The sequence below is a fragment of the Mastomys coucha genome, unplaced genomic scaffold (assembly GCF_008632895.1).
Source record: "Mastomys coucha isolate ucsf_1 unplaced genomic scaffold, UCSF_Mcou_1 pScaffold4, whole genome shotgun sequence".
In the NCBI taxonomy this organism is placed as follows: Eukaryota; Metazoa; Chordata; class Mammalia; order Rodentia; family Muridae; genus Mastomys; species Mastomys coucha.
In genome coordinates, this window is record NW_022196910.1 from 13,654,944 (window position 1) to 13,672,956 (window position 18,013).

The window sequence follows — 18,013 nt, forward strand, 5'->3', positions numbered from 1 at the left end:
GGGGGGCTGTACTGCCTTGCTCTTGACTCAGTGCCAGGACCCCACTAACCAGAGGATCTTCCAGTGTGCACAGAGATTTCTAGAGGCAAGCAGAATGAAGCAAAGCTTCCATTCACCCATTTAACAAAGAAGACCCGGTCACTGGGGGTGAGGAAGCTTCACCCTGGCCACTGGGGGGAGAGCAGAACACATGAGGAGAACACTCGCAGGCTGAGGCGCACAGACCACCCCACTCCACTCCACAGTCTTTACTTAATGAACCAAAAATAGTCCACACACAGAAAACAGCTTCTGTTTTGTTTGTTTGTTTTTTCTTCTTCAATTTAATTGAAGTTACTTAGAAAAATAATCAGGCTTGAATGGCTTTTCCTGGAGGAAGGTTCGGGAACATTTCACGCATTTCTTGGCAACATGGAATTCAGCTTCTTTAACAGTATAGTAAGATACAGGGAGAGAATTCTACAACAGGCCCTCTTCGACTGCATACAAATATGTAAGAAACACACACTCCACAGAAATGTTAAATTCTATGTCCATATGCCTTACTGAGCATGCTCAGAAGAGAATACGGATGCCGCCTTTTGTACCTGATGAGAGCAGATCAAAATTTGCCTGCTGCTGTCCAAGGGTTCAGCTGGTTCTAGAAGGTCCTGTTGTCTATTCAGAGGGGCTGTTTAGCTGTGCTGGGGGAAAGCTGGGAGGTGCTGGGGGGAGGGAACCTGAGGGAGTGATGGAGTCAGTCCTGCTGACAAAGGGGTGGGCACCGGAGTGCACAGGCATGGGCAATTTGTGTATGTTTGTGTACACATCCATGTGTGCATGTGTGTGTATGCATACCCACGTGTGCATACCCATGTGTGCATATGTGTGTATGCATGTCTACTGTGCATATGTGTGTATGCATACCCATGTGTGCATGTGTGTGTGTATGTGTGTATGTTTACTGTGCATGTATACCTATGTGTGCATGTATATGTAGGGAGGAGGCCTGGCCAGAGGAAGAGAGTAGGAAAGCAAGCGAAATTCTCTGTGGTTTCGTCAGTTAAAGCAGGATAGTAATGCAATCATTATCATATGAGCTATGAGTCCTAGGGGCTTATACAATGTCCAGGAGCACTCTTGGAGCATGGGCTAGACTTGTGTGCTCAGAAGGACTGGCTGGAGAGAAGTTTCTGGTCCCCATAGTAATCCTTATGGCCAAACACACAGCAGAGAAAGCCTTGCTCTCCGGACCAGGAGGAAAGGGCTGTCTGAGCCCCTGTCAATGGGCTGCCCTGATTCCCAGACCAGCTGAGAAAGGCACTGGGGCAGGAGGAGGCTATAGGGACTGCAGGCAGGGACCCTTGTGGCTCATAGTCTAAACTTTCCCGAAAAATGAGTAAGCTAAGCAGGCATGTCCTTAGCACTCTGCCTGTACCTGGTCCTAAAAACACAGCTGCACCTTTGAACAGTGGCTCAGAGCTGGGACGCTGGAAGCTCCCCTTTCTAGCTAAGCATGAGAGGCATGCACGAGAAAGCTTTTCCAACATTTTTTTCCCCAGTAGAAAACACTTGGATTTCCAAGCACACTTCACCAATGGATGCCTTTAGCTAGGGACACAGAATACTTTCTACATTCTACAATAAACAGTCGAGCTGATACATATTTTTTAAAATTGTCACTAGGAAGTGTGAACACAGGACAGGAGAAAGAGTCCCTCGTTCTGGAAGCATATTGATACAGTATCCCCAGAAGGACAATCTTCCTCACTTTAGAGAGAGAAATGGAGTAAGTACCATCTGCACACAGCACTGGACCACAGACGAAGGACAAACAGAAATGCCAAACATGGAAATCAAGATGAATTTCCATTTAAAAACTCCTGAAGCACACGGTGAACAGTTCCAAACTGTGGGTGGAAGTGAGAAGATGTATTCCCCATGAGGCCATTATTCCCACCAAGTGGCCTTTAGGGCCAGGGAGTGGGGGACAGTTTTGTGTCCTTATGCTACCTGCCCCCTTCCACAACACCCTAGACCTCCCTCCGCTGTGCTTGGAGGGACAGGAACACTATCTGGGGCAGTATCTAGATGGAGGCACCCCAATTAGGTAAAGCATAATTCTCATAAAGTTCCCAGATAGACGCTGTTTCTGCTAATTTGTGGAAGGACCTAGGAAGCAGCTGTCAATCTTTGCAGACCTCAGACAGGCTAGATCACCCTCACCGAAGGCTACTGTGTGAAATACCAGCTAAGACATGGTCTGCCGTACAGGATACCCAGGTCGTGCAGCCCGGAAATGCTACTTTCTCCCAGATTCACAAGGCAGACCATGCATTCAAGGCTCTGAAAACTCCTGCAGAGAGGAACCTGACTTGATTTTGTTTTCTAAGGATACGTGACCACAAACTGATACCCTGGAGGGCCTAGGCTCTGTGGGACATGCATCAGCAACATCACACAGACTGTTGCAGGAATGGAAGCCCAGGTCCTGAGGACAATGACCACCTCTCTATTCCAGGGACTGCCAAGATCTGTCAATGTTCTTGGTCAAACACATGACATAAATCTATCTATCAAATACGAGGGGAGAGAAATTGGGGAAGGTACCTGCGTTTTATAAATAGCCTCAGCCAGCCACTCTGGCTCACATTTCCCTCACATTAAATAAAATAATTTCTTCAGTGAGACAGTGTAGCAGCTACTGCTGCCCCCAGCCTCCCTGTGAGCCTATCAATAGCATTTTAATAGTTTCTGTGAATAAATTATTCAATTTTATGTTTTTCAGAATATTCTTACCCCTTCACTCTATACTGCATCAAAACAAACAAAAACCCACAAAAACACAAAAAGCAAAATTTACACCCTACCCGCTCCCCTATCATCAGAACTATTATGTACAGCATCTGCTACGTACCTGGACACTGGCTATCATGGGAATGTGGCTCAAATGTCAACCAAGAAGCATCAGAAACAACCAGAAATGAGGAATAGGTTTGGGCACTGATCAGCAAGGAACAGGAAACAGTAAGTTTCCAGTCTTCTGGAGGAGAGGAAGGTCCTGGATGCTCTGCCAATGCAGGACACGAGAGGGTGTTGCATGTGCCTGTGGGTACCAACACTCCACCTTTGACCTTCACACCTGAACTCTGCCAGTCTCCAAACATATGCAGTGCACTCTTTTAAGTGGCAGACAGGACAAATGTGGACTGGAGATCACAGTAGGAGGCACTTGAGAAATGCTCCCCCATTCCCCTAGCCAAGGCAGACATCACTAATCAATCACAGAGCTCCTCCATCTTTGTGCTTGGAGAATACTGTGGCTTATAGGCTTCTACTACACTGCAATAGATATACATGGTCAAAAAGGTTTCTGCCATTTCTTGTGTTGGTCAATGAACCACTTTGTTCAGTGGCCTGGTCCAAATGTGTGGCTTTCAAATTTGAGCTGTAGAAAAATGCAAATTTTCTAGGGTCGTGGACTCTCTGGGCCACTTGAGAATAGTCCAAAGCCTTATGAGGACCATAAGGATGGGGGTTGGTTCACTGTTGAGCTGGATGCCCTGTGTTCACATAAAGTGTGTTGAAGGCCAAGGCTCCTGGTTCACTCCATGTTCTACCTGCAGTCAAGCCTGGAAAATAGTAGATGCTCAATAAATACTTATTGACTACAGAGCATTCATTATTCTGCCTTCACTAAAACTGGGAAGCGCCAGTTAAAGATTTCCACAAAAAGCCTATTCTTATAGCCTGCTAATTTCAGTGAAGAGAAATTGCTATCATCTGCTCTCTTCTTGGGTTAAAAAAATTTGCATTTCTTTACTGCAAGGGACTTTGGGGTTGCTAGCAATTGGTTTGAACCAGTCTCATCCCTGTTTCTTAGTGCAAGGACAACTGACTTATTTCTAGCAGGATTTCTTGAATGGCAGCATCAACACATCCTGCAGCTGTCACCATGAGATTCTCCACGAGGTCAGTGGGGAGATAACCACGCCCCCCACAAAGGAACCATAGCCAGCAAAGCACAGACTGTACTCTCCTCTAGAAAGACAGGGAGCAGGCTCCTGCCACAGAAAGAAGCCTATACAGAGACCACGTTTAAATAACTATAAATAAGATTCATTAGACTTTATGGAATGCACAGTTTGTGGAATTCACCAGAACACAAGGACACCCTGGAGACAGTGTGGCAGTATCCACTTCTAAAAACAGGGACAATTCACCCGGCTCCCCTGCAAAAGCAGCTGTCCTTCCCCGTGGAGGATTTTTAAATAGTTCTTACCATGCCGCTCGCGGCATCTCCCCCGAAGACATATTAACTTACAAAATAACCCAGTCTCCATAGAATTCTTTTGACAAATAAAAATCTTAAATTAAAAAGCAGGATTCTCTCCCTCTCCCCCAACCGCCCCCGCAGCCCTCTAATCCAACTTCAGGTAGTTTGGCACTGAGTAGTTGAACATTAAAAAGTCCAGTTTGTAGACTTCGTACAGCTGTGTCTGGTGCTCGGCGCTGATGTTCTGGAAGAACTCCGTGGTCATCTCGTCGGTAGTTCGGGTGGACTTTGCATATGTGGGGAACTTCAGGTAGCCGCTCACTCCGGCCAGCTGCAGTACGTAATTGGAGTCCTCCTCCAGCGTTTCGTACTTGCCCACGAGGTCGTAGTGGATGTGGCACGGATGGCAGAGGGAGTAGACCGTCTGCCAGTGCTCGTTGAAGGGCTCCTCCCGCTGGGTGTGGGGGTCGATGAGGTAGGCCACGAACTCCTCGAACTTGACATCGTCCCCCTTGCGCAGGGCCTCCTGCGTGGCGTTCTTCCGCTGGCGTCGGATGATCTTGGTGCCGTAGCGCTTGTGGAAGGAGGTATTGTACTTCTGCGTGAACTTGTTGCGGTAGGCAGACACCAGCCTCTCGAAGGGCTCCCGCACGAACAGGAACTTCATGTAGCTTTTCAAGCGGTGGTTGATCTCTGGGATGCTGTACTGGTTAAGGGTCTTCAGGTTGGCGGACACATGGGCCTCGTTGGCTGGGATCTCCATGGGATCACTGTACTTGCCCCGGCCGCTCAGAACCATCATGAGCCTCTTCCAGTTGGTGCACGCTACCTTGGGCACGTAGCAGTAGATGAGTTCGTGGTCCTCATCCACCACCAGGTGCTTCAGGTCATTGGGGGTCAGCACCCTGCGCTTGCGGCTCATGGCACTGTTGGCCCGGCAGGTATCTGTCACCTGGTCCCGTCTCATCTGGTGCAGGATGGCAGTGTTGGATAGCTCCAGCTGCAGAGGGGGACAGAGGAGGAAGGAGAAATCAGTGCTTATCTAGAATAGTCCTCTGTGATTACAACAGAAGGCTGATCTGTTTGTTCAAGCAGCTATCTAGACCCAGTCAGGTACAAAGCTTGCCTCCAAAGGGTGATGTGAGATTTAGCCTAACAGCTTAGTGTGGGAGGCGCAATAGAGGTCAGAGAGGAATGCTTGGGAAGATAGCCGTGTTCTCTGAGGGCAAAAGCCCCTTCCTGAGGTAGATATACTGGTCAGTTTTAACTGTCAACTTGACACAACCTAGAATTATCTGGTAAAAGTCTAAATGAGGAATTACCTAGAATAGATTGTTCTGTGGTCATGTCTATGGGGGACTGTCTCCATTGTTAACTTACATAGAAAAACCCAGCCCACCGTGGGCAGCACTATTCCCTAGGCTGGGCTCTGAACTATGCAAGAGTGAGAAAAGCTAGCAAGTGAGAAAGGATGCATTTGTTTCCCCTTTGCTCTTGCCTGAGTATGATTGACCTCATTTCCCCCCAATGCTCAAGGCCCACATGGTGATTCACAATTATCTGGAACTCTGGTTCCAGGGCATCTGACAGTGTACACACATAGTACAAAGACATACTTTGCAGATGAAATACCCATACATGTTAAATAAATCAAATCAAACCACCAAAATAAAAAACGCAAAAGTGACGAGATTCTTACAGAGAACCCTAGGCCACAGGAATTCCACCTGGCCTCTTTGAAGCCTGCTTTAAGAGACCTGGTGGGTTTAGGGGAGTCCTGAACAGGCCAGAGGAAGAGAGACATTCTTTGCTTGAATGCTAAGGCTAAGATGGAGAGACCTCAGAGAAAAGCCAGAACACTCACTCACAGGACAATGAAGAGTTATGATGTGCGGCTTAAAAACCCACTAATGCCACATCCTCATGTCCCAGCTACAGGATGGCATTCTCATCTCCAACTAGGGCTCACAGGAGCTGTAGTAACAGTCACAACTTTTACAAATAACACATCTGCTGCTCGCAGTCCAAGCACACTTCCGGAGATGTCTGAGGGGCTTAGCTATCTGAGGAGCAGCTCTTTGGGGACAGCAAAAGACAAAGGGGTGAAGAAGACATGTTAGTGGCAAGCAGCTTGTTCTCCACCACTGGAAGGGAACATGGCTGCTTGCAGATCAGTCCATCAGTTTTACAAAGCTGGGGTTTGTGGCCCTGTCAGTGAGTAGACCTGGAACACGAATCAATTCCAGCATCCTATTCTTTCCCCTCTCTCTGTCTTTTGTTTTTCAAAAGGGTTTGAAGAGATCACAGCAGAGGAGTTGTGTGCAATTTTGAGAGTTGAGATTAAGGATCTTATTTGGTTGTAAGCTTCTGAGCATTATGCACAGAGTGAGCATCATGCACAAAGTGGGGAACAAGGCAGAAATCTTCCTTGCTCTTGTTACCAAAGAGAAAAACATTTTGATTGTTTGTGGTCAGAAAGTGAACCAGAACTAAGGGGTGCAGAAAAGTCATCCAGGGAGGTGGTGTTTCATGGGTCCAGCGCCTTCAAAGGGCACTGTCTTTGGTTGACTGAATGCCAACACTGGGATCCACTCCTCCTTGCCCACAGAAGGTGGTGGTGTGTATGGTCCCCTGCTCCTCTCAAGGAAGGAACCCACTGGGACTCTTACAGAGCAGAATCCATGAAAAGAGAATCTGCCCTGCGGAGCAGCCCTCACACCCAGCACTGTCAGCCTTTCCTGGGCAGCATCTATCAGTGATAGTTTATTCTGGTGCGTCTCAAACTCCGGCTTGTGTGGGAGTCACCCTGAGGGCTTGTTTGTTCCAGCACTACCTGGCTTCCAGCCAGAGCTGGAGATGTCGCAGGGCAGAGGGTCTGCCAGAGTTCCTCTGCCAAAATTGTGCAAGATACCTCAGAGAGAGGCTTAACCCATAGCAGTGTGTTGCCCAACAGTAATGGTGGCTGAAGTCCAAGATGGAGTCCCCAGGGTGGTATCCCCCTGGCTCCACGATGGCCTTCTCCTGCCGGCTCTTCACATTCTCCTCTCTCCTAACAGGCATCCTTGAACCAGCGTACAGTCCAAGCAGCGTTAGTGGCATCTTTAAAGCCCCTCTCTCTAACTACAGTCACTTCCTGGGGTCCTCCAGGCTGGGGGATTTGAATTTAACATGAGTCGGAGTGGGAGAGATGATTCAAGCAAATGCCAAGTGCTGCTGCTGCTGCTGCGCTGGACCATGCTTTCAGAGCTGCAGATCTGCGTTATGTGGAAATGACAGTATTCTAACATCTTGGACCAATTCACAGCCACCCTTAATAACAGAACACAGAACAGTTCACCATCAGATGCTGAGGGACTCTACCCTCGCCTTGCCACTAACTCCTTTCATCTCCCTGTGATGTCTTCAAAGTATAGGGCAGGAGAAGGCAGAGCCTAGGATGTCCTGAACACAGCTCCTGGCTTTGGGCTGCATCCGGCATGCTGGATTTGATGTCTATTTTTAATATGGACGTTTTGGAAGGGAACTGTAATTAGTGTAAGGACCAAGCTCAGGGGTTGTTTTAAGAAGTCTTTAAAGTTTTACTCTATTTCATCTTAAAAGGAAGAGCCGGTCCACGCTGTGAGGTCTGCATTCTCTTCGGATGTGACACCCACGCCCAAGTGTACCCACCTCACTGCTTGCGGTTGGGCAGAAAAAACCAGATAAAGAGGTAAACCTGCAAGCTTCCAATGACTCCCAAGGGCTCTTGTTTCGTAATTCAAAAATCTGAATTCAAGACTATGGGGATGGCTCAGTTGGTGACACCCTTGCCTGTGAGTATGAGGGCTGGAGTTCATTCCCTGAAACCCACTTACAGAAAGCTCGGCATGGTGGTGCATGCTTGTAACACCAGTGCTGTGGAGGTGACACAGTCCTTCCTGCATTTTTTTTTGGCACCGCTGCCACCTGTTGTCTTGGGTTTTCAGGGATGGATGGATTTGATGTAGAAACCGCAGCCCAAGTAAACACAAGTACCATGTCTACTAGCTGCATTTGAGCACTACTGCATATGAGTTACTGCTGAGCCACGCACTCTGAAGCAGGTATCATCAGCATTCCTAACTTACAGAGAAGGAAACTGAGGCACTGGGGAAGACGCAGCTTGCTCAAGGTCCCAGAGATAGGAACTGGGGCTGGAGGTTCGAGTGCAGGGTACTCCTGGGGTCAGAAACCACACCTGGGGACTCCCATCTCTGGATGAAGCCGCCTGGGGACTCAATCCTGGCAGTTCAGAGGCATCCCAGTGGGCTGTTAACAGCCCCATTAAGCTGGGTCCTAATCCTATCCCAGAGGTCTGATATAACTTCTCCGGCTGTTGCCGGTGGTCCCAGGGTCTTAGTACTGTCCCGGTAAGAACCACAGTTTCAGAGGGCCTAGAGTCATGATGTATACTAGGGCTGGACCACACTGGGACCTGGGTGTGAGCCTTGTTGAGTTTCACTAAACCTGCTAGGGCTGGGGTTGTTCTGGGTAACCAGATGGTGTCCGCCCTGGCATCTGAGGGCTGTTAAGACACCCTCTTGGAGCCTCTGCTTCACCTGTCCTCGGACCCCCAGGGGAAAAAGAAAAGCTAGATGGAACCAGCCAGGCTGTGAGCATCCTGCAAAAAGCACTCAGTCAGTTTATTAAGAGCAAGCTGAGGCTCAAGCCCTTGCCTGGCTCCTCTCTCGAGACAGCCACCGTCTTGTATGCATGTCACACACCATTGACTCACTCTGGCCTCTCTCCCTCCTAGCATACTAATTCCAGGGTGCAGGTGTCTCCCACTTTTTTTTTTTGCCCTCTACTACATTCCCAATTCTTGGCCCATAGGAGACACTGAAAGGTTTGTCTGAATTAGTGGGAGAATGCATGGATGCACACAAGTCAGAGCACACATGCATGTATGAATGTGTGCATACACTCAGGAGTGAATATAATACATGCATGTATGCACGCATGAATAGATGCAGGTATGTGTCAATGATGTGGGGATGTAGGGATTGTGCAGGTTCTTGGTGACTGGAGAGGCTGCATGTTCCTCTGGTGCCTATATCTGCCGCCCTAGCCCATCTTCCCACTGAGGTTTTGAACCAGAATCTGAAGATGCATAAATGCCTTAGTAGAGAGGCCATACATCTTAGGAGAAATCGGCTCTGATGAAACAGCTTTGATGAGGGAGGACCCTGGAGCTTTCTACCTGTTGAGTCGGCCCAGGAAACAGGAGGAGCACTCACGTCATGCTGGAGGGTGAAGACACCAGGAGAGGTTGGGAGGGCTCTGCACAGGGTTCTGTGAGTTAGGGGTGCATTTCCAGGAAGCCAGGTGCAGCTGGAGGGGCCTTATTTACATCGCAAAGTCTCTGGGCTTCCGGGGGGATTCAGGCTTAGGAATGGGGCCATTGGCAAGCTGGCCTGGCTTCCCTTGAATAGTGGCCCAGAACAGGGGCAACGGTAAGGAAGGGACAGGGTTCTGACATTGAGGAGGCTGGTTCCTCAGAAATCTGCAATCAGAGGGGCAGGCAGGCTCTGTGCCTGCTGGATGACACACTCTGGGGACCTTGGAAGTCACTTCTGACAGGAGGCCGGCAGGTCCCCCACAGGGCTGGGCTACCGGTGATATTTTGGGGAGGCATGTAGGTATGTGTGTGGGGGGATGTGGCTTGGCCCTGCAGGTTCCTCTGGCCTCTGACCAGACAACTTGGCTTTGTGGTTTCCTCCCTGCCTCTTTCCAGAGACTCAGCATGTTTTACTAAACATTTTGTCTGAGCATCTTGAGCCCTTCAGGCCTTGCTTCCCCATTCTGTACCATGGGGACAATAGCTGTGCAGTTCTGGGGCTGCTTTGATGACTGAGGGCTCAGAAGAGACTCAGGCACCATGCCTGAGTCTCGTGAACACCAAAGAAGTAGAAATTCACTTTCTGTTTAATGTCATTGTGGAGGATTGTCTGGAAAGGGGTGGGCAGGAGAGCCATGCTGCAAAGCCTTGACTGGACCTGAATGCTCAGCACAGGTGAGATTCCCTGTGTCGGCTGGTGACTGTAACTCCTCGACTCCACCTTGGGAATCTGACTGTATGGTCAGCATGGGTGGTCTGGGCACCTGTTCCTAACCACCGTCCTGGGGGAATTTCCATCAGATCAGCTCTGGTGGCTCTGTTACACCTGCAGAACTGCTGATTGGGTATCCTTCTCTGGGAGTGGGCTTTGCATGAATGCCAGATACATCTGTCATCTGCACACGAGGCCTGACTCATGGAGATCTGGTTGTCTCACTGACAGACATTAACTGGAAAAACATCCTGGCTGGGCAGCTGCTGAAGAAAGGGGCAACTGCTTAGCCACATAGAGATGAGCTATTGGTACAGTTAACACACTGTAAAACAGGCAGAGGATTTCAGGGTGTTAAACTGTGGGCTGAGAGGGCTCCCAAAGAGTTCTTGTGTGTGTGTGTGTGTGCATGTGCGCGCGCGTGTGTGTGTGTGTGTGTGTGTGTGTGTGTGTCTGTCTGTCTGTCTGTCTGTCTATCTGTCTGTCTGTGTGCTTGTGGAGGTCAATCTCGGGTATTAGGTATCATTCCTTAGATGCTATCCATCAACCTCCCTTAACAACAACAACAATAACAACAACAATAATAATGTCGTTTCTCTTACTGGCCTGAAACTCACTAGGTTTGCTGGGCAATGAGCCCACGCTCTATGCTGGGAAAACAGACACAGGTCATAATGCTCAGTGTTTGTTTGTTTGTTATTTTGGTCCCTGCTCCCACCCCACCCCCCATCCCTAGGGATGGAAGCCAGGACCTCATGTTTGTGTGGTAAGCACTGTATTGGTTGATCTATCTCTGATGCCCCCTGGTTTTTCTCTTAATAGAGCAGCAGGTTTCAACAATAGCCCATCTCCCTCATTTCTATAAGTTCCCATGTACTAGAGAAGGAGGGTTCAACACATTAGTGTTTCTCTCCTGCTATGTCTTTTGTCACGGTTCATAGAAGATGGGCAGTTCCTGGTGGGGAAGAGGCTAGAATTGGGCCAACCCTGCAGATACCACCCCAAAGTATTCCTCCCTCTCCTGCCTGCTAGACACCTTCTACCCCTCCCACAAGCCACCCACAAACCCAAAAGTCCAAGGAGCCACCCGCAGCAGCAGGCCTCACTGCCTCTAGCTGCCCAGTCTTCAACACAGTTACACCACTATGAATGAACACAGCCAGTTCCTTCCCTGTCTCCAGGGCTGCTGGCACAGGTCTAAGCAGCTTGTATGTCTCAAACACTTGGTGCCTAATACTTGCAGGATTCAGAGAAGGAAGGTTAGCATTGTGCCAACACATTAGGCTTTCTCTCCTGCTACGTCTTTTGTCACGGTTTATGGAGGATATCCATTTGTGGTCCTTACGGCAGTGTACCAGGAAGGCCACAGGGAGGCGCCACTGGGACCAGTATGTCTGAATTCACTAGCTGAGGAATGTAAGCGCTGCGTTGATTTTTAGGTCACAGCTGAGGACACACAGCTGTGCACAACGGTCACACAGACAACCTGGAGCCCAGAGATGAGTAAGACGCCCACAAGCTGAAGATATCAGAGGTGTAAATGCCATGTAGTTGGTAGATTTTTGAGCTACTGCATATGTAGGGTTGTGTGTGTGGGGGGTTGCTCATAACCCAGGTGGAACATTCCTTTGCGCCCATCTAATCCCAACTGCTAGATGCTCAGCCACCCATTCCCAGGATGCAGCAGCAAGGAGAACTTGGTTAGTCTCTCTAACCAGCAGCCCGCCTGGAGGTACGAATCCCAGGCAAGAGCATGGGATGAGCAGAGTCAGCCAAGGGGATTGCTGCTATGTATGTGGTTCTAGGCCACCTCTGTACACTGAGGAAAATACTGTTTCTCCTTTCCCCACCTAAGGGGAGGCCCCTCCCTTGTATGAGTTCATTTGTTTGCAGGGGCACATGTTTGCCTGTGCACACAGAGGAAACCAGAGGGTAACCTCTGCTCATTCAGGTGCTATTTCCTCCTCCCCTTTTAAGACAGCCTCTCATTGGTCAGAAGCTGCCTGTCTCAGCTTCTAATGAATCAGAGCCTATTATAGATGGTTGTGAGCCACTATGTGGTTGCTGGGAATTGAACTCAGGACCTCAGGAAGCACAGCTAGTGCTCTTAACCGCTGAGCCATCTCTTCAGCCCAACATGCCCAGCTTTTTACGTGGGTTCTAGGGACTGAACGCAGGTCCTCAGGCATGTTGCTGACTGAGCCATCTCCTAAGCTCTCAGGGGACATTTCTGTGAAACCTGTGGAGTCAGAATGGCTGCAAGTTCTGAAACTCTGCAGGAGCAGGTGGCCTACTTTCCTAACCATAGCAGGGAATGTGGGCTAGGTTCTCCTGGGCCGGCCTGATTTGGGAACTCATTAAAATGAGGAAAAAAAAAAAAAGGGAAATGGTAGGTTCTCTTTTAAAGAACAGTGCCTCTGCTTGGGCTAACAGGAGAGACAAAATGAATCTATTTCAGGATATAATATTTAACCCTTACCTAGCCTCTGGGTGGCCTATGATCCTCATCTTTTGGCTTCTCTGTCTCACTTGATGGGGGATGGGAAAGTTAGGACCGAAAGATATTGGTGGGGTCTGGGGTAGGGGGCAGCTCAGGGTAGAAGATGAGAGAAGCTTAGACATTTTTGTTCACACCAGACTCTACAGGGGCCACCTGTCTAGTGGGGTGTCTGTCCTGGGTCTGGTTTCCTACATAGGAAGTACCTGTCAGTATGGTGGACAGGTAAGTAGCCAGTCCCTGATGAAGCCTAGCTCCAGATGAGATGCTTTCAGGAAGAGAATGATCCTTTTAGCAGTGCCAGGCTAATGAAAAAGAGAGGATGAGGAGTGTGCTGAGAGGCTAGGAGAGAGGCCGGGCAGACTCCCTCCTTGGGCCTCTGTGAGCTCATTTGTAAAATGGGCAGGCCCCAAAGCACCTGGCTCAATGCTGGCTGTTGAGTCAGGCACCAGCAGGGAGTTCTGCACGCCCACGTGGGAATGAGTGTGGCAAGGCAGATGTGAGGTGCACAGAGGGGGCTCGTGTGCTTGGGTGACATCAGCCCATCCTGAACACTGAGGTGGGAGCGTGTAGAGCTGGTTCAGCTTAGGAGGAAATCCATTGATTTTCCCCAAATAGGGGTGCTCAATAAAGCCCTAGGGAGGTTAGAAATTGGCTTGGGGGACAGAGGGCAGGGTGGGCCAAACCCTGGCTGATTCAATGTGTGGTATGCCCACAGGCTGTGTATGTTTCCAAGGCCCCAGGAATACATCGACACATCGAAGCTGGACCAGTCGAGGGTAGGGAGGCCCTGGGGAAAGGAAGCTTTCAGACTTAATTACACTGGTCATAAAGGGAGGGGTGCTGGGAACTTTCTGGGTTTTGTTGTTGTTGTTGTTTTGTTTTGTTTTGTTTTGTTTTTCACTCTGAGTGCCTTTTTCTGTATCAAAGCAATGAACAGAGAGGCTCAGAAAAGCAAGTAGGGCCAGGGCCTGGGGACTGGTCCTATGGGGATGGCTGACTGTCGCAGATGAGAGCATCTGCTTCAATCTAACTATTACTCCAGCTCTGGAGAATCAAGGCAGCAGGTGACAGCAGGGACAGCCCTGTGGCCTTCCCAGGGGAAAAGCCATGTCTGGCTGCTCCCCCGGGGCTTGGCTTTGACTTCCCCTGCCCAGGAAGCCTTTTCAGGCCAGACTTCTTTGCAGATTCACCCAGTAGGGTGTCTGTCTGTCTGTCTGTGCAAAGTGAACCTCAGGTGTTTTTCCTCAAGTACTACCACTAGGTTTTTATTTTTCTAAGACGAGTTCTTTCAGTAGCACAGAGCTCACTAATTACACTATGTTGACTAGCTAGTGACCTCAGGGATCAGCTTTGTCTCTGCTTCCCTGGTGCTGGGACGATAAAATGTGTATCACTATGCATGCCTGACTTTTTACCTGGGTTCTGAATATACCAACTGAGGACCTCAAGCTTTCGTGGCAAGCACTGCACCATCTCCCCAGATCTGTTCTCTTATGGAAAACATTAAAACAACAAACCCCAGAACCTATCATCTGTCGAGAAAAGGCAGGAATACCTCCACTCTGCCCATGGAGCGGCCCTGAGGAAGGCACTGGGAAGGCAGCCAGTGCGAGGTCTGCAGAGAAACAGAAAGGTGATGCTATTTTAGGTCATAAGATCATTCATGTCCATGTCTATGATTCCAGGGTGGCTGGGAAAAGGGGGACTGACTACATACTCACCTGTGGAGATCTGTGCCCAGGAATCCAACCTATCAAGTACCAGCCATTTCCCATCTTGAGGTGTTATTGGCAGTTTACAGACCAGTAAACTGAAGGTTGGAGTCTTAACATGACTGTTAGAAACCAAGCCTCACAGCATAATAAAGACAAACCCCAAATTTACCCCCACTATCCTGTGTTGGAGGACTAGTCTTCAGCTTGCAACAGGCTACAAGACTTTGACCTCTATCTGATACATCCATGAGAAAAGCCTGGCTGAGGGAAACTCCTGGGTACAAGGAAGGCCCTGGAACAAAAGTTAGCATTGTGGAACTTTTCTTCTGAATTGAAACATTCCCTCCAGGAGCAAGGCCAGCAAAGGAACCTTAGAGGATTTAGAAAGTAAACTCTCAAGTCTCAGGAAGTCCCTAAAACATAGAAGACTTACAAGGCCCCTTGTTAATATGAGAGCTAACAATTGCTGGGGAGAGGGGACTCTCTGGTGAGGCTGCCTGCAAGTTGTATATAGAGTTCTAGGAACGCAGCTTTTCTGAGTTGTCATCCACGCTGTGGTGGGCTTTTAGGTGGCATGGCTGCCTCTGAGTTATCCACATTCCTGTACATAACCTCTCATCCATTTACATACCTAACTCCAATTAGCTCATCTGTTCACTCAGCTAGTTTGGGCAGAATTGTTTCTTTGGTCTGTCGTTAAAGTGCTAACTGGGGTCCACATCTGTGCAGGAAAGGTCATATAGCACAATTTAACTAAACCTTGCAGGAGACACCAAATTCACGTCCTTTCCTGAAGTCGGTGAAAAGAACCTGCTCAGAGGGATGCATACTAAAGTCGAAGGGATGTCCAGGTTTTTCCTCTAAGCTGTTTGCAGCTCACTGAGCATGGTTTTGCCTTCTAGTCTTCCAAAGGTATAGTCCTTCCCATCCAGACACACAATGAGGGCCTCAGGCAGCACAGGGTGTGTCTCCCTCCCCCCCCACAGCTGCCACAGGCCAGGGCTTCAGGATGATGTGTATACAGCTCCTAGCACAACCATGGCTCTGCAGAGCTAGGCCCTGTCTTTCACAGATACCTGGGTGGTGTTAGGACTGAACTCCTTCTTGGTCCTCACAGGCTCTCCAGATGCATTCAGCGAGGGGCCTATGCAGCTCTCAAAGAACAACTTGGCTATAGCCCAGTAATGCTGGGACACTCTCCAAACTGGGCCAGAACCCAGAAGGGCAAGGCATTTTCTCTGGACTTTGGACTCTTGTAACCAGAAACATCTGGCAATCCTTGCTTGTCAACTTGACTATATCTGGAGTTAACTAAAACCCAAGGGGATGATACCTGTGATGCAGTTTTTTTTTTCTTCCTTAATTAAATCATTGAGGTGGAAAGACATGCCTTTAATCTAGATCTCCTGAGGTGGGAAGATCCATCTTTAATCTGGGCCACGCCTTCTGCTGTCAGCCATATAAAGGACACGGAAGAAGGAAGCTTGCTCTCCTCGCCTGCTTGCCCTCACTCTTGCTGACAAGTCCGTTCCTTCACTGGCATTAGAGCCTGTTTCTTTGGGATTCCAGTGTACACTGAAGACCAGTGGAGATATCCAGACTTGTGGACTGAACAACTACTAGATTCTTGGACCTTCTAATGGTAAACTGCCATTGTTGAACTACTTGGACCACAGCCTGTAGGCCACTCTAATAAATCCCTTTATGCATACAAAGACTCATTCTCTAAGTTCTGCTCTGACTAATACACCACAGGACTAAACTGGATGCCTTAAGAGTGTGTCTGCAGCTCAGAGAGGCAAGGCCTTGGCTTGTGAGTCACCAGCTTGTTTTCCAGCGCCTTTCCCCAACAGTGTCTTCCGTCCCTCCATCTCACTTTCTCTCCTGACTGAACATCCCACACTGGTGCCACCGTCATGACCATCGAACCTCCTATTGCTTCTCTATGGAATGTTCTTTCTCCATACCTTGTAGCATACAAGGGCAGCCATTTTGGGGAGGGAGGAGCGCTAGGAAGGTAGGATCCACAAGTCAGGGGTCAAGAGTACACGCCTATCTTCCTCTTAGTTACTCAACCTAGAACTTTCCACAGGAACCCCAAACTCCAACTGATTAAAGTCCAGGTGTCTCTCTGGCACATCTCTATCCCATCATAGGGATAACACTGCTGTCCACACAGGTGGCTCTGCTAGAACCAGGGTGTGGCCCCTGTGACCCTCTCCTCATCTTTTCTTTTCTTATTTTTCAAGACAAGATTTTCTCCATATAGCCCTGGCTGTCCTGGAACTCATGCTGTACACCAACCAGGCTGGCCTCGAACTCAGAAATCTGCCTGCCTCTGCCTCCCCAAGTGCTGGGATTAAAGGTGTGCGCCACCCCCACCCCCCACCCCAGCCCTCTCCTCATCTTGACAGGTCACCTCTAGATCTGACTGTTGCTGACAGACCCTACTGTTACTCTGAACACAGTGTGGATGAGAGCCCTCCTTCTTCCTTCAAGTTGTCCATGGGACATCCAGCGCTGTCCCAGGCCTGTGACAGCTCTGGATGTCTGCACTCTGCCTACCCCTTTCAGCTATATCTCAAGACATGTCTCACGATATGGCTGACTAGATGTGGGTGTTTCCTCATATCTAAGGGACTCACATGGGGTGGAGTCCTATGCCTCAGAGTGTCCCTGCCGAATGTGACTCTTACTGCTTCCTGTTTCCTGACTTCATCTACTCCCAAACTTCCTCTGAAATGGTGTCTCTGATGGCCCAGACCTGATGCTAACTGCCTCTGCCAGAGATCTGAGCTGTCTCACTTTCTGTTATTGTTAGCATCAACAGCATAGCAATCGGCCCCAAGAGCTGGTGTTTGTGGAGTGCTGTGGTGGTAGTATGTGTTGGTACCTCCAGTGGGGCTTCTGGTCACAGCTCCTGCTTAAGCACAACATGAAGATTAAATGGATGGCATACCCGAGTTCAAAGCCCAGGGCCTCTCAGTGGAGAGTATCAGAGTAGGAGAAGAAGTGTTAATAATCAACAGCAGAGGTCTGGGCTCCAGTCCCATGTTATGTGAAGCCAACCATGTCTTGCCACAGAGCCTCATGATCAATTAGGAGGCCTGGAAGGAAGAAGCCAGTAAGACCTTGGAGGTGAGAGCATCAATTAATGCTGTTAGTTGTCTGAACAGAGCAGGGGACCCTGCAACTGCATAGACCACAAACCCAGCTGAGCTCAGCTTTTGCTATGGACACCAAGGGATGCTGTGATTAAAACTTCAGGGGCCCAGGAAGCAACAGGTGTGTTACTGTATAGCACTGGGCATGGCAGACATTCCCATCTGGCTCCCCATCCTGGACCCTTTGGATGGTGAGTTGGAAGTGGGCAGGAGATGGGAAGCTACTCTGAGATAGGAAAGCAAGCCCATCTCTAGTGTGAACAAAGATAAGTCTTCACACACACACACACACACACACACACACACACACA

General features: G+C 49.1%; 1 protein-coding gene across 3 annotated transcripts in view; it reads right to left on the reverse strand.

Moving 5' to 3' along the window:
• Positions 1-289: 289 nt before the first annotated feature.
• Chst11 (carbohydrate sulfotransferase 11) overlaps positions 290-18,013 on the reverse strand; it is a 210,441-nt gene continuing 192,717 nt past the window's right edge. For all 3 annotated transcript variants that reach the window (XM_031350041.1, XM_031350040.1, XM_031350042.1), the window contains exon 3: positions 290-5,255. In XM_031350041.1, the coding sequence (XP_031205901.1) occupies positions 4,401-5,255 (855 nt within the window). In that variant the 3' untranslated portion in view covers positions 290-4,400. The remainder of the gene's footprint in view (positions 5,256-18,013) is intronic.